We start from the raw sequence: 14,391 nt of genomic DNA, 5'->3' as shown, positions 1-14,391 counted from the left end.
CATATTGTAAACGATAAAAGATTGTCATGTCTTTTATATTATAAAGCAGGTTTAAGTGCTTTATAAATACTGTTAAACTGTCAAAACACTCAATATACGGAGAAATACACACAGCCCGTATTCAGAAATTGTGCGTTTGAAACAAGCTGTTAGTATTTCTGTCCATTTGTGATGTCACAAATATACAATATTTAGATCATTACACGGTTTTAAACGTAAACATTCTAAATGTGTCCCAGTTTATTTCCTGTTGCAGTGTATGTAAATTACATCAGCTGACAGGAAGTAAACATGGACCCAAGCTGTTGCCTGGCAACGCAAATTCCGTTGCAATTCTATTGAAATGCACTAAAACAGAGCGTTTCAGACAGAGGGTGAATACAGGTATATTCAGGCAGACAGTACAAGGAAAATAAAGTGTTTTTTGAACATTACAGCATGTAAACATGTTCTAGTAGAAACACAAAATACAAGTATGAACCTGACAATGAGCAGGATATGGGACCTTTAAATGACAAAGGGTCTTGAACAGTGCTTGAAGTGCTTGAAGTGGAAAAAATAAGTGCCAGTAGTCTCTTATTCATATGTTGGTGTGTGTATTGGCCGGTATCAGCAATCTCTGTCGACTTCCTTTTTATTTATTATTTCTTTAAGCATGTTATACTGTGTCAGTCATAATCAGCTATGGTTTTATTGCTGTTATTATTATACTTGAGGCTATGGATCTCCTTTAGTAGGCCTATAATACTACTATAATATTCCAGCTGGAACATTACAGGGTTAAAGGGACTGTTTGGTGACCTCTGACCTCCAGATCAGTGAATGTAAATGGGTTCTATGGGTACCCACGAGTCTCCCCTTTACAGACATGCCCACTTTATGATAATCACATGCAGTTTGGGGCAAGTCATAGTCAAGTCAGCACACTGACACACTGACAGCTGTTGTTGTCTGTTGGGCTGCAGTTTGCCATGTTATGATTTGAGCATATTGTTTTATGCTAAATGCAGTACCTGTGAGGGTTTCTGGACAATATCTGTCATTGTTTTGTGTTGTTAATTGATTTCCAATAATAAATATATACATACATTTGCATAAAGCACGCAGATTTTTTCCACTACCATGTTGTTAAGAGTATTAAATACTTGACAGATCTCCCTTTAAGGTACATTTTGAACAGATAAAAAAATGTGTGATTAATCCCAATTAACTATGGACAATCATGCAATTAATCGCGATTAAATATTTGAATCGATTGACAGCCTTAATAATAAATAACCATTATATAATATTTAACCAAATCCACCGTTATTTCCTAACTTCAACCAAAGTTTAGCAGCTTAAACTAACCTCATGTGGGACATGGGATGCAACTGGTGTCACAGTCCTGAGCTTTGTGTGCTCACCATCCCTCCACATGTCATGTCATTAGGTTTTCTCCAAAACCATTTTCATATTTTTTTTGACATAACGTCACGGACCAAATTACTGGTCAACGGGGAAATTTGGTTCAGAACCATCCTCTGGAGACCATGAATATCAAAAATAAAGTTCATAGCAACCTGAGCCAGTAGTTAACACAACAACAGTGGATGGACAGACATCTGTACGGAGATCACCACCATCATCAAACCTTATGAGCACTTAGAAGTTCCCTTTAATACATAATCCAAACATCTCTTTATAATTAGTAATCCTGTAGTGTGTGTTGCTCCCTCACCCTTAGTGTCGTTGAGAGGGTCCATGTGTCGGCAGATGTAGCCCTCCAGGTAGGTGTGGAAGCGGGGTGTTGGGGGGAAGAAGGCCAGGCAGATGGCCATCAGCTCCCAGCCTCGCTCCAGGCTGTCGTAGCGGAAGTTCTCCGTGGTTTGGCGACACAGCTGGATGTAGAGCTCATCACGCAGACCCTGGTTACTCCACCCGCGCACCACCACCTGACAAAGACAGGCACAGAGCAGCAGGGTGAGCTCTTCTCTTTGTGAATGAAAGTTCATTATGATGGTAGGTTATGGTGGTGGCTGTGGTTTGGGTCTGCTGTTGAACTATATTGCGTTATTCTGAGAGCTGTTTAGAATATTTGGTCCAACTCATTCATATCAATGAGGGAATCAATGAGCTGCTTCACTCGTCTGTCTCAAGAGCATCTGATACAACAGATCTACTTTAATGAGTCCAGCTGTCTACACAGGCTGCGTAATGACTCGCACTATATACGCGTGATGGATGGATGGATGGATGGATGGATGGATGGATGGATGGATGGAAAAAGTCATTACAGATGAACAGTTCCTAAGTCAATGTTCCTGTCCTAACTTAGGACAGGAAAAGTGTATTACACAAGGATCCTAACTCCCCCAAATCTTCAATAACCTCTCCTAACTTTAGGATAACCGTTAAGCTGTCCTCACTTTCACTTTTCCACCACTTTTCTTCTGCTCTTTGGACGTAAGAGCTGCCTTCCTCTTCCTATCACGTGTCAGTGCACTTCTTTTCTTTCTGATAGCATCAATGCTCTGTTGATACGGCGGAGACTGAGTCTGCTATCTTAGTCCACTCTCTTTCTTTTATCTCCTGAGTTAGCGTTGTTGTAAATTTCCCAAAAGGAACATCTTTGGACTTCTCTCCAGATGTTAACGACACTTCTAACTCATTTGTCTTGAAGTTAAGTGCTCGCTGTTGTTTTTGCTCCATTTTTTGTATGTTTCAATGTAAGTTTCAGTATGTGTCGACGAGAAAAACAACGGTTACAAAGTTGTTTAGCTCGGCGAGATGAGAAAAGTTGCGTCGGTTGCCAGGTAACAGACATAGAGGTTGATAATGTTTGATTGAGTATTTAGGATTTCCTAACCTGAGATAAGATAAGATGACGTGAGATAAGATAGGATTCTTAAAGTTAGTTAGGATTTGCTTCTGTCATACTTCTTGTCTTTGACTCTTCCTATCTTAAGACTTAAAGCAGCAGCGGGTAGAATCGGAGCAAATATGATTAAAAAAGTTATTTTTATATCACTATATCCTGACAGTAGAGCATGAGACAGGTAATCTGAAAAAAATAATGTGCCTCTGTGTCCTCCGGTGCTCCTAATGACATCTGCAAGATTTCACTGACTGGAGGAAAACAACCAATCAGAGCCGAGCTGGAGCCTTGCCATCTCTGAGCAGCTGTCAATCACTCGGGAACTCCGACCAAGCGGTCAAACTAGGCAGCGCTGATCAAATAGGAATCAATATTCTGTTACTGTAATGCCTGTTTCTCTCCTCAGATGTTCTCAGAATCATCTTGTAGTGTACTGTTTAGCTATAAAATGCGAAAGTTTGTGACCCGGCGGCCATGTTGAGATCTGTTGAGGAAATATCAAGCACTGCCCACCAGCCGGAGCACAGCCAATAGGAACGCTCTCTCTCTCTGAAATGACCTGTGATTGGTCAAAGTCTCCCGTCACGGGCTGGATGTTCTAAAGCCTGAAAACAGAGCCATGAGGAGCAGCAGAAGTCTAGTTTTCTCTCAGAATACTTGAATTACAATATGCTGAAAGGTTATTATGGGATTTTTGATGTCAAAAATATTCTCCCTACTGAAGCTCTAAGATAGGACGTTTCTGTAATACGGCCCCAGATGGACACAAACACAAAGATTCCAAATGAATGATCATGTTTCTCTGTCTGCCGTATATGTCAACAGGCCACTGCTAACACATATTATCATATCAACTGGGTAATAACATATCAATATTGTGTTTACAACTTGCTCTGCAGCCCCAAATGGCTAAAAAAACTCAATGAATGCAAAGTTTGCTGCCACTTCCACGTATGAGAACCATTTCAGGAGCTGCTCTGTTAGTTACACTAACTGCATTAACAGCTGCCGCAGCCATCAGCCTTTCAAACACTGCTGCCGCTTTTAATATTCATGAGGGGATTTGCATTGACCATTTATGGATAACTGTGGGAGTGTGGTGGGCAGAATATGAGGCTTGTCTACATGTGCACATTTTCAACTTGATTGTGATTTATAAAAGGAAATTTGTAAGCATGCCTGTGTGCAGTTTTCTAAATCAGACCTGCAAACCGGCACTCTTCAGCAGTACCACAGAGAGGACAGGCAAGTGATCCCGGCTCAGTTTGTCATCTGCAGACACTGCAGAACACTTGTGTACAGATCCCAGACCAGTTATCATTTCACAGTGAAGGTGTTGCTAATATCTAGGCTTGGAGTTCTAATGTATCTATGCCTGAAGAAAAAGTGTCAGGTTCAGACCAAAGTCAGATCACTACAGCGGGATGCCAAGGTGAGAGATGAAGGAGTTAGCGAGATGATGTGTAAATGAGTGTGAGGAGGGGAGGGGAGACCAGAGGAGGGGTTCAGGCTTGTCCACAGACCTCCAGAGCCACTTGGAGGGCGTCGGCCTTGGAGCGACGGTCTCCCATGAAGGTCTGAATGAGCTTAAAGATGTCCACCGCTTCCCTCTTCACACTGCGGTCTGAAGTCACAATCATGGGCTTCTTGATGGGCTCGCTGCTCCAGGCCAGCATGTTGGCAATGGACACCTTTCTTCTAAACAGACCCTGAGGAAACAAGCAAGGGATGGAGAGAAACAAAAGGGTTAGAGGAGTAGCAGAGAAACAGGGAGAGATACCATCTGATCTCCCTCCTAACGCGGCTCCTGATTTACATTGTAGCCGGGAAAACAAAGAAGAACTGCGATCAGATTTGTGATCTAGTCAACAGAGACGTATATACTGTATTTGGCCTAAGTGCGAATGAAAGTGTCTTCTGGATTTTATGGGGCCTAACATTGAAATCAGAGATCAGAGAAGACAGATATACAGTTACAGATATAGGACATTATACAGAAGCAAATAGATGAGTGAAACACATTCACTATCCTTTTTTTTTGTTTTTAAATAATTCATTTTCAAGCTTTCAAATTCTTTCAAACACACCAAACAAATAAACAGCATGATCATTATTCTTAGCTGTAATACTAATAGCAAGATGCTATTCAAAATTCTATTCTTCAATAGAGTGCTACAGGAATGAGTCCTCAAACACGGAAATGAGTCAGCATTTTAGCACTTCCGGTTCCCTCGTCTGGAAGCCAGAGGGTTTTTAGTAGTTAGATGCCTGAAATAAGATATGTGGTTAACACAAGCTGAAGAGATTCTAACGTTTTGTTCTACGAGATATAAAATACGTCAATAAATATCCCACTTGTGAATTTTGAAGCTTTTATGCATCTTAAAAAAGACGATTGCTAACAAGTGGCTAAATTACACAACTAAACGTCATGACCGTGGTTGAGTTCGTTTCTAGTCTAATGTTAGCTTTTTACTTCTGGAGATTGCAGTTACGTTTCAAAAATCATAATAGTGGTGTTCATTTGTGAAGATTATCTTCCTGAACAAAACGTGTCGGCATCATAAACGTGTGTTTTTGCCACAGAGCTTATTTTCTGCAATAATCCAAAACCCAATGGAAAAACCCCATTGGCTTTTTGACAAGGGAACCCAGGCCGATGCTAACTTCCTGGTTGGCCTACAACAATACGTCATTCCTGGAGCATTCTATTAAATGCATTACAGAAATGAGTGCACATGCACGTATGTTTTGAAACAGACAAACATGATGAGTGAAGGATGAGGTGATCAATATGACTGGATATAATTAACATTCACAGAACATACTATGACCTGTCTGTGTAGTATTTCTATTGTAGTCATGTAAAAATGTTTTGTTATATTGAATGGAATGATCATTTTTGCTCTGTATGAATTTCGGTCTGAACGGGCTAACTTGTTAATACAAACCTCAATCAAAACATCAGATCAACTTGTGTATTTTGAGAACAAAAATAATCTCAACACATGGTCCAACTTCAATGTTTCTGAAGCTTTCAACCAGATCTTGAGACCAGAAACAACATGGACCTATTGTTGTGAGGTTTATGTCAAGCTGCTGTTTCCAAGTTCCAGAAAGAGCCTTCAAGCTCAACTCATGTGTTATTTCCTGAGTAGCTAAATCTGATTAGTGATCAGCTGATAACTGAAACAATATATTTGAAGGGTTTTCCACAAACAGTGTAATACTGTATATATATATACAGTAATATTTTGATCTGACAAAGATGAATATACGGTATGAAATGTTGAAACTTGATAAAGAAAGTGCTCCGATAAGGGTGAAATGACATGACCATGTCTTTCACTGCAGGAAGCTTACACATGAGAATAAACTATTTCTAGATATCCCACATCATTCTGGAGACACTCTTATAAACAGTTAGGACAGAAATACCAACAAGAGTCAGATACACACGTCCTCTTGACTACCTGTGTGTGTTTGTTGAAGTGCTTGGACGCCCAGTTCTCGATGTCGGTCTCTGAGGAAGGCTTTCTCAGGGTGAATTCTGGGAAAATGCCACAGCTGGCGCTCGGCATCATATTCCTGGCATTTCGACTGGCCTCAAACTGGGCACAGGCTCCGAGGTCCTCCGACTGACAACAGAGGAAAGAGGAGGAAAGACAGAGAGGGAGAGAGGAAGCAGAACATGTCATTCATCTCTGTGCTGTTGCTGATGATCATTGAGAGTGGATGGAGGGCTGAAGGTTTCTTTAGCGCTCAGGGGAAGCTGATTGGGATTAATACTGACGTGTTAATACGTCAATATGCACAAGGTTAGTGCAACAAAGGGTCCAGTGTCTCGGTTGAAATAACAATCTAAAGTAACAGCTGAGGATCAACAAAAAAATGATGCAAGAAAAGTTATTCAAACACACGAACATCACGGCTGCAAGAGCCTTTTATGGCTGCAAGGTAGATACTGTATGGAAGAAAGTCAACATGAAGGAAGTATGATATGTAGTATAGTGTATATAACTGTGTATAACTCTTTATATTCTTGTTAGGGCTGTCAGAGTTAACGCAATAACGCAAATTCGTTTAACGCCACTAATTTACGTTAACGCATTAACGCAGTCGATCTTCCGGAGGTTTGACCTCTGACCTCCAGATATGTGAATGAAAATGGCCTGTTGGGCTGCAGTTTGCCATGTTATGATTTGAGCATATTTCTTATGCTACATGCAGTACCTGTGAGGGTTTCTGGACAATATCTGTCATTGTTTTGTGTTGTTAATTGATTTATAATAATAAATATATACATACATTTGCATAAAGCAGCCCATTTGTCCACTACCATGCTGATAAGAGTTTTAAATACTTGACAAATCTCCCTTTAAGGTACATTTTGAACAGATAAAAAAATTTGTGATTTAATTGGGAATAAATATTTCAATCGATTGACAGCCCTAATTCTTGTGCTGCATTCGCCTTTTCTCCGATGTCATTGAGATTTCTGTAGAATAAAGGTTCTTTCACACTTTTCCTTTGCTTGTGTTTTACAACAATTAGCTCCTGTAATGGAGGCTGTAATTTTACAGGACAACTATTCTGATATCCTCAGTCCTTCTCTGTTGCTGAAAAAACCCTCTCATCTCTCTGTTCTCTCCCTGTTCATTTAATCCTTCATTCTCTCTCTCCTCTTCTCCATCCACTTCGTCCACTGCTGCTCTTTCTCTCCTTTCAAAGGTGGGTTCTGCTCAGCAGATTCCTCCCTTCACGCTCTCAGCTTTAAACTGAAGCGGTGCATTGGTGAATTTAAAAAAGAAAGAGAAAGCAAGAGAAATAAAAATGGTGGGAGTGGACAGACCCAGAGAGGAGCGACAGCCTATTTTCCTCTTGGCTAAGTGCTTCCCGGCCCTCTTATGTCCTCAGGGCCACTGAGGACTCAGATTAAGGCACATGTCACACCAACCAGTGCTTATGTGTTCATTTCACGTCTGTCTCTTTATATCACACTTAAACAACTCCAACATCCATCTGTTTCTAGGCTGGTTAGGTTTTAGGCAAACTCACAGTACTCTCAGACTGCAACAGATCATCACATCACACATTTCTGACTGGCACACGGACATCTTCTAACTGATTTAATCAGTTCTATGACTTACAATTTAACATGACTGCATCATCAGAGTCAACCCCTTCAACTCTGATGAAGACATACTTCAGCGTTCCTTTAGTGAGCTACCCAGAGACTCATCCCATTCCCATGTTCAATGCATGAATTGGTGCCAGTACAATAAACCAGCATGTATATACAGCATTTGGGGACACAAATTGTGTACATTGTAGGACATTTCTTGCAGCTGTTGCTTTACATTTAAAGGATAGTTTGGTGTTTTGAAGAGTTGTATGAGGTACTTATCAATAATCAGTGTATTACCTGCTGTAGATGACAGTCGGCACGCCCCCAGTTTGGAGAAACACAGTGTACACAGAGTACCGACACGGTAGCAAAGCAATACAGGGCTGTGAATGGGGCCTACAGCAAAATGTAGTTTAGCCACTTAAAGAAAGGCCCACCTAAAAAAATTTATATCATTTTAGGTGTACGCTATATTTAGAATATTTTCACTGGTTTACCTTGCCGTCAGACAGCTATGTTTCTGACGGTGAACTGAAGCCGTTATCTATGCTTTCGGCAAAGCTACCAGACTCCATTGAAAAAAACAGTAATTTGACTTTGCAGAACACGGGGGTTGCTAGTCTACCGCTGCCTCGATCGGTTAGTTAGTTTGTGCTATTGTGTGACTTTGGTAAATCCAAACTAACCAAAATCACACATGAATACAAACAAACTAACCAATCGATGCAGCGGTAGAACAGCAACCCCCGTATTCTGCCAGGTAAAATTACTGTTTTTTTCCAATGAAGTCTGGTGGCTTTGAAAGAACATAGATGATTCAACAGCTTCAGTTCCCCGTCGGAAAGGGCTGCCTGACGGCAAAGGAAAGCGCTGAAAATATTCTAAATATAGCGTACTGATTATAGATATTTTTAGGTGGGCCTTCTTTCAGGTGTCTAAAATCTGTTTTGCTGCTGCCCCCGTTCACAGCAGTACATTGCTTTGCTCCCGTCCACATCCCCCCCCCCCCCCCTTCAAAACACCCAAACTATCCCTTTAAAAGCTTTCCACCTTCAAACTAGCAGGAGGCTTTTATTGTGAAGTCGTTACAGGTAAATGTATTTGTCAAAGAGTTAGCGGAAACTCGTTCAATCAAAGTGAAATACTTCGTCTCAAGGTTCATTTAGTAGCTGGAGCTTTCGATCAAACAGCGATTACACATTACGCTACAATTTAGCAAGCTAGCGAGCGGGTAACGTAATGCAGGAAATGCAAAGGCATAATGACAGAGGAAAAAGATGAGGCCGTTGGGAATGTCAACATTTTCCTCAGACATATACAATTATGAAGAAAAGCTATGACTAAAATAACAATGTATGAACTTATTATTAGGGCTGTCAAAGTTAACGTGATAATAATGTGTTAACTCAAAATCGTTGTAACACCACTAATTTCCTTTACGCATTAACGCAACTTGTGAATTTGAGGTTGTAGCGGGCTCAAATAACGCTCCAAACTTACGCTACATTTTGTCGAGGAGAAACTGGCTTGGCCATTTTCAAAGGCATAGATGCAGTACCTGTGAGGGTTTCTGGACAATATCTGTCATTGTTTTGTGTCGTTAATTGATTTCCAATAATAAACTGGAGGTCAGAGGTCCCTTGACCAGATCAGTGAATGTAAATGGGTTCTATGGGTACCCACGAGTCTCCCCTTTACAGACATGCCCACTTTATGATAATCACATGCAGTTTGGGGCAAGTCATAGTCAAGTCAGCACACTGACACACTGACAGCTGTTGTTGCCTGTTGGGCTGCAGTTTGCCATGTTATGATTTGAGCATATTGTTTTATGCTAAATGCAGTACTTGAGAGGGTTTCTGGACAATATCTGTCATTGTTTTGTGTTTGTGTAATAAATATAGACATACATTTGCATAAAGCAGCAGATTTGTCCACTCCCATGTTGATAAGAGTATTAAATACTTGACTCCCTTTAAGGTACATTTTGAAAAATGTGGGATTAATTTGCGATTAACTATGGACAATCATGCGATTAATCGCGATTAAATATTTCCATTGACAACCCTACTTATTATGCACCGAAAAATGAACTTCCATGACATTTCTGAGTACGTCAGCAAACACGTCACAACTCGTGAACTCTGAGCTTTCAGAAAATTTCCACTTACGAGGTCGTGAATACCACAAGAGGGGGGCGTTCATCTGGAACACGGTAAACACGACCCCATGTGAAGGCAGCATGAGCTTATACATTTCCATTTGCTGATGAAGATATCAAAGGAAAGCGAAGCTTTTCCAGGACTGGATGTGTTATGTCAGGATGAGTGTACACTGTCCGGGGATGTTCTACATAATAATAAAGGAAAATGACGCTGTTGCTAATCAAGGATTTCTTAATTCACTGAATGATGCCGTATAATTATAAGATAGTTAAAGCAGGTGCAATAATCACATTTGCACATCCTTTGCTTTGCTATTCTTGGCGTGTTTATATGTGTGTGTTCCCTGAGCATGGTGCTGCTGTGGGTGCAGTGATAGTGTCTCACTGGACCAGGCAGCAGTGTGACTGTTATATAAGCCAATCTGAGGCTCAGCAGCATTACATGAAACATCCATGACTTCCCACCACAGGACAATATCAGACCTGACTGGGCCATTCACTGATGGTGTGTGTGTGTACATGAATCAGATTATACTGTAACCACAACAGCTCTGCAGAACCATCTGGAATTTGGTTGTCAAAAAAAGTGTTCTAGAATTAATCAATTACATTTTGTTTTAACATACTGGATCTACAATAATCTTTTAATTGTTTGCCAATAATATGAATTATAGTCTTTTTACATAATTATTATTTATATTTTTATTATATTTATTTTATGTATTTATTATTTAATGATTTAATAAGAGTGTTTTACTTAATTTTTTTTTATTGTATTTATATTATATTTAATTATTTAATTAGAGTGTTTCTACCTAATTATTATTATTTTTAAATTATATTTATTATAATATATTGATTTTTTAATCATTATTTAATTATTTAATTAGAGTGTTTTTACTGAAAGTCACATTCCTAACCTGAGACAACTAAGTAGCCAGAGAGCTGAAATCACTTCTTTATAAACTGATTGGTATTGATATCCTAAAATGATAACTCTAACTAATTAACTTATTAAAACTTGGGTCTTATTTTGGTCGTTTTCTCATCATTTTTATCTGTTTTATAACATTTTACTCATCAAAGTAATAGCTGAGATCTGACAGGTTGTAAACTGATAGAAATAATGACCGAACCATGAAAAATAAGACCCAAGTTGTAATAAACTGGAATTCTACTCCTTAATGTGGACACAGACTTCCAGCATGCAGCAGTACCTGTGAGGGGTGGAGGTAAGGCTCAGGGGAGGCCAGGTTGGTCTGGACCGAGAGGCTTTTCTCCAGCAGAGCCTGGGGGAAGCCCAGCCGATCGAAGGTGCTGCGTTTCCAGTGGTGGCCGTCGCTCTGCGCCAGCGCCTCGTCCTCGCTGAACGCCCTCACCACCGGTCCCGGTAACGGCAGAGGCAACGCCCCGTCGCTCTCGTAGCCGTCTTTGGAGCTGTGGGCCGCCCCCCCGCCCTGCCCCGAGTCCCAACTGCTCCTCTGTTTCATCACTTGCTGGGCCTCCCACGCCAGCCGGGCCTGGGCCAGCATGGCCTCGGACGCCGTGCCTGTCAGCTCCCCCTCCAGCCCCCCGCAGCGTGCCAGCTCCTGGGGGAGGGACGGCTTGCGGCTCTTGCGTTTGCGGTTACCTCCGGGAGAGAAAGCCCCAGGACCGCCTGTAGAGGAAGAGGAGAGGGAGTGGGTGTGACTGGACGTCCAGGATATGGAGTCCTCATAAAGCAACCTCTGGCCTCCCTCTCCACCCTCCCCACTGTAGTCCAGCAGTAGGCGGGGATCCCTGATCAGAGACTGGCTGTGCTGCAGAGTATAGGACCCCCCATATGAGCCACCGTAGCCCCCCGTAGTGCCGTAACGCAGCAGGCGGTCGGCGGTCTTGAAGCGAGGACTGGAAGACGACTGCTCTACATACACCAGCTGCTTGACGTACTCCTTCCCCACAGGACTGTACTCCAGACTCTGGGTCTTTTCTGGACACTTCTGCCTGGTCAAAACCAGCTGGCCGTAGGGCGACTGGCCCTGCTTGGGGGAGTGATAGAGGGGGGCCGAAGACTTGCGAGCAGGCGACTTGCCGGTGCCGTAGAAGGCCTCGGCGAGGTGCATGTCAGTGGGAGGCTCCTCGTAGATGGGAGGGGGCTGGTACTCTGACGGCGGCTCCTCGTACAGCGGGGGCTCATAGGCGTAGCGGGGCGAGGGAGGCTGGGAGTCGGCCGAGGAACGGCGGTGGGTCCCGGTGCCGCCCAGCTCGGCCCGCTTCAGGAAGGGAGACTGACGACGCTCGGCGTAGAGGACGGGGGAGCCGTCGGGTTCCGTAGGCGGGTTTCCTCCAGAGGAACGGCGGGTTCGTGGGGCGGTGCCCCCTGCAGAAGGAGGACCAGGGGTGGTGGGGGGGTCGCAGGGGGAATAACCATTACCCTGGTGGGCCAAGAAGCTGGGCTCTCTGTCGGTCACCTTTATCAGCATTCGCTCCTTCGTACCAGTGTTCCACCTGAAGGGAGAGGTCCTGAGAGGAGAGGAGGACAGAAGATTGAAGTAAGGGTCATATCCTGTAATAATCATATACAACTTTTTACCAAAATATCATGCTGTTCTACTCAGGCTATGTTCAATGAATAGTAATCCGACATTGGCAAGGGTCTGCAATGGTGTGGGCATGTGTCTACTGGTACTGGTCAGACAATGAAGTACGATCCAAGACGTCCTCTTTGGGTAATGGATCCATTAGTTTAAAGGCTTATCAGATGCCATAACACTGGACAGTGTTCAGAAAAACCACAATATAACAACCACGCCCATTTTACACAGTGAGTGGAAAGTCACACAAAAGACAGTTTTTCCAAATGCAGATGGCCTTTATCATGGTCATTTTCATTTTCCCTTTAGCTGTAGTTATATATCTTAAATAGGGCTGTCAAATTTGCCACTAATTGCCACTAATTTCCAATTAATAGCTCGTCGTGAAGGAGGTTAAATAACGCTCCAAAACTTACGCTAAATTTTGGCAAGGAAAAGCTGGCATGGCCATTTTCAAAGGGGTCCCTTGACCTCTGACCTCCAGATCAGTGAATGTAAATGGGTTCTATGGGTACCCACGAGTCTCCCCTTTACAGACATGCCCACTTTATGATAATCACATGCAGTTTGGGGCAAGTCATAGTCAAGTCAGCACACTGACAGCTGTTCTCAGGTGTTGCTATCAATGGAGACTTGACCAGTCTGGTTTTGTCCTTTGTGTCTAATAAAACTCGTGGCAGTTTTAAGCAGTTTGGGCAAAGTTTGAATTGCATTTTTAATTTTTACAACAGTAAGTCAAAAGAAACATGCATGAAAACAAAAACACAATTTACATTCTCGATAATATTATTCTACGTAGCTCCTTTAGTTTTCCCAATATTATATTTACTTCATCAGTTCACATTCACTCTCAGTGAGTGGGCCCTCACATTGTTTGTGAGACAACAGTGAGGAGGAGGAGGAGAAGGAGGAGGAGGAGGAGGAGGAGGAGGAGCGCTGTGGGATGAGGAACAAGAAGTGGACTGGGCAGAGGGAGGGAAGTGTGACATCGATTGCGGCATTGGCCACCCTGCGTTTCCAAATACTTCCACTCACTGATCCCCAGGGCCGCTGCTCAATAGTGCCAGTGTGTGTGTGTGTGTGTGTGTGTGAGGGAAACAAAGAGGGCAGGATTAAGCATTACAGGGCTGTGCTGGCATCTATCACAACCTGCTCCACACTCACAGCTCTAACCCACTTTCTCTCTCTTTCTTCTTCAGTCCATCCACTCCTCTGCTCTTAAGCTTCTCTTTCTCCACCATGTGTCCACCGTTCCTCTTTTTCCATCTGCCAACCTTCTCTCTGTGTCTCCCAGTCTTCACTACACAGTGAACGTTGTTCTTCCTCTCCTTAATTATTATTATTAATTATTCATGATCATTTGACCTTCAAATCAATTTACACACCCCCTCCCTTTTCCAGTCTCGACCAGCTGTCAGTGACTGAGATGTTTCACTGAGGTACCAACGAATCCCACAGTGGCCAGAGGTGTTTAAATGTTGATTGTGCCAGTAGTACAACTAAGGTCACCTATTTCCACATCAGGACTGGCTGCATATCCCTTTCAATTCCATCTATTCTATTTCAATTCCAAAGAGAAGCTGTATTCTGTATTCAACCCCGCTATCCCGACCAACTTTACTGTCTTTCAGAGGCTGTAGCAGGTTCAGTTTTAGAGCTAGAAGATATC

At 42.5% G+C, this 14,391-nt stretch overlaps 1 protein-coding gene across 1 annotated transcript in view; it reads right to left on the bottom strand.

Moving 5' to 3' along the window:
- Positions 1–14,391, bottom strand: part of arhgap39 (Rho GTPase activating protein 39) — a 106,073-nt gene that overhangs the window by 10,252 nt on the left and 81,430 nt on the right. The window contains exons 3-6 of the mRNA XM_037769258.1: positions 11,367–12,651; positions 6,331–6,495; positions 4,381–4,566; positions 1,721–1,934 (exon numbers count right to left, since the gene is read on the bottom strand). Of these exons, the coding sequence (XP_037625186.1) occupies positions 1,721–1,934; positions 4,381–4,566; positions 6,331–6,495; positions 11,367–12,651 (1,850 nt within the window). The remainder of the gene's footprint in view (positions 1–1,720; positions 1,935–4,380; positions 4,567–6,330; positions 6,496–11,366; positions 12,652–14,391) is intronic.

Source organism: Sebastes umbrosus, chromosome 5 (assembly GCF_015220745.1).
Source record: "Sebastes umbrosus isolate fSebUmb1 chromosome 5, fSebUmb1.pri, whole genome shotgun sequence".
Classification (NCBI taxonomy): domain Eukaryota; kingdom Metazoa; phylum Chordata; class Actinopteri; order Perciformes; family Sebastidae; genus Sebastes; species Sebastes umbrosus.
This window is presented reverse-complemented; position numbering and strand designations above follow the sequence as displayed.